Below are 1,031 nucleotides of genomic sequence, written 5' to 3'. Positions count from 1 at the left end.
CTTCCTCGCAATTGCGTCATTTTCTCTCGTCGCTGGAAAAGTACGTGTCAAGGAATGCCTGGAATCTTTAAAGTTTACACCATCTATACTTCCCTTATTACGAAGGAAATGCTATAGAAGCGTCTCAAAATGTTACGTTCTATCGGATGACAAGGTCAGTTTCTTCATATTCTGGTGTTAGAGGTCAGTTCCATTAATACCTCTCTTCCTTACCTCTTCCTACTTCCCCCGAACCATCCTCCTCCCTTTTAAGCCCTCCCCCCTCCCTACCGACACTCCTTGCCTCCTCCATCCCTCCTAACCCCCTCCCGACCACTCTTTCCTTACCAATCCTTTCCTCACTATCACCCCTACAACCATCCCTCCCTGACCCCTCCTTCCCACCCCTTGCCACCTACTCCCTCATCCCTCCTCCCCCTGTACACCCTCCCTCACCCCTTCCATCCCAACCCCTACCAGCCACTCCCTCCCTAACCCCCTCCCTTCCCACCATCCCTCCCTGACCCTTCCTTCCCCCTCCCACCCTTTCCCATAGCCCTAAATCCTCGTCGACCCCGCCCCTACCTCCACAATATCCCACGTGCCGGACTTCCAGTAGTCAGAGAGATCCACGTAATTCTTGTCGTTGTAGAGCGTGAGGGACACTTGGTCTCCGTTGAAGGTCCAGGATCCGAACTTCATGAGGCAAGTCTGCTGGTCGAACGGGAAGTACGTCACGTCTATCGTGCAGGAACTCTGGAAGAGAATGAGGGTCGTGAGTATGAGGGGTGAGATACGAGGGGCTTTGGAAAATATGGGTTATGAGGGATGAGGGTTTTGGTAAATATGGGTTATGAGGGATGAGGGTTTTGGTAAATATGGGCTGTGAGGAATGAGTGTTTTGGAAAATATCGGTTATGAGAAATGAGTTTTGCAAAGTAAATAGGGATGAGAATGAGTGTTTTTTGGAAATTATAGTTATGGGGTGAAAAAATAGTGACTGGAAAATATAAGGAAGAGAATAGGGAATGGGGATTCTGGAAATTAGAGCC

The 1,031-nt window shown here is 49.4% G+C and overlaps 1 protein-coding gene across 2 annotated transcripts in view; it reads right to left on the bottom strand.

Moving 5' to 3' along the window:
• Positions 1 to 1,031, bottom strand: part of LOC119593502 (acetylcholine receptor subunit beta-like 1) — a 126,526-nt gene that overhangs the window by 11,254 nt on the left and 114,241 nt on the right. For both annotated transcript variants that reach the window (XM_037942452.1, XM_037942454.1), the window contains exon 6: positions 565 to 738. In XM_037942452.1, the coding sequence (XP_037798380.1) occupies positions 565 to 738 (174 nt within the window). The remainder of the gene's footprint in view (positions 1 to 564; positions 739 to 1,031) is intronic.

The sequence above is a fragment of the Penaeus monodon genome, chromosome 32 (genome assembly GCF_015228065.2).
Source record: "Penaeus monodon isolate SGIC_2016 chromosome 32, NSTDA_Pmon_1, whole genome shotgun sequence".
Lineage (NCBI taxonomy): Eukaryota > Metazoa > Arthropoda > Malacostraca > Decapoda > Penaeidae > Penaeus > Penaeus monodon.
The sequence above is the reverse complement of the archived record's forward strand: the minus strand, read 5'-3'. Positions and strand labels throughout refer to the sequence as shown.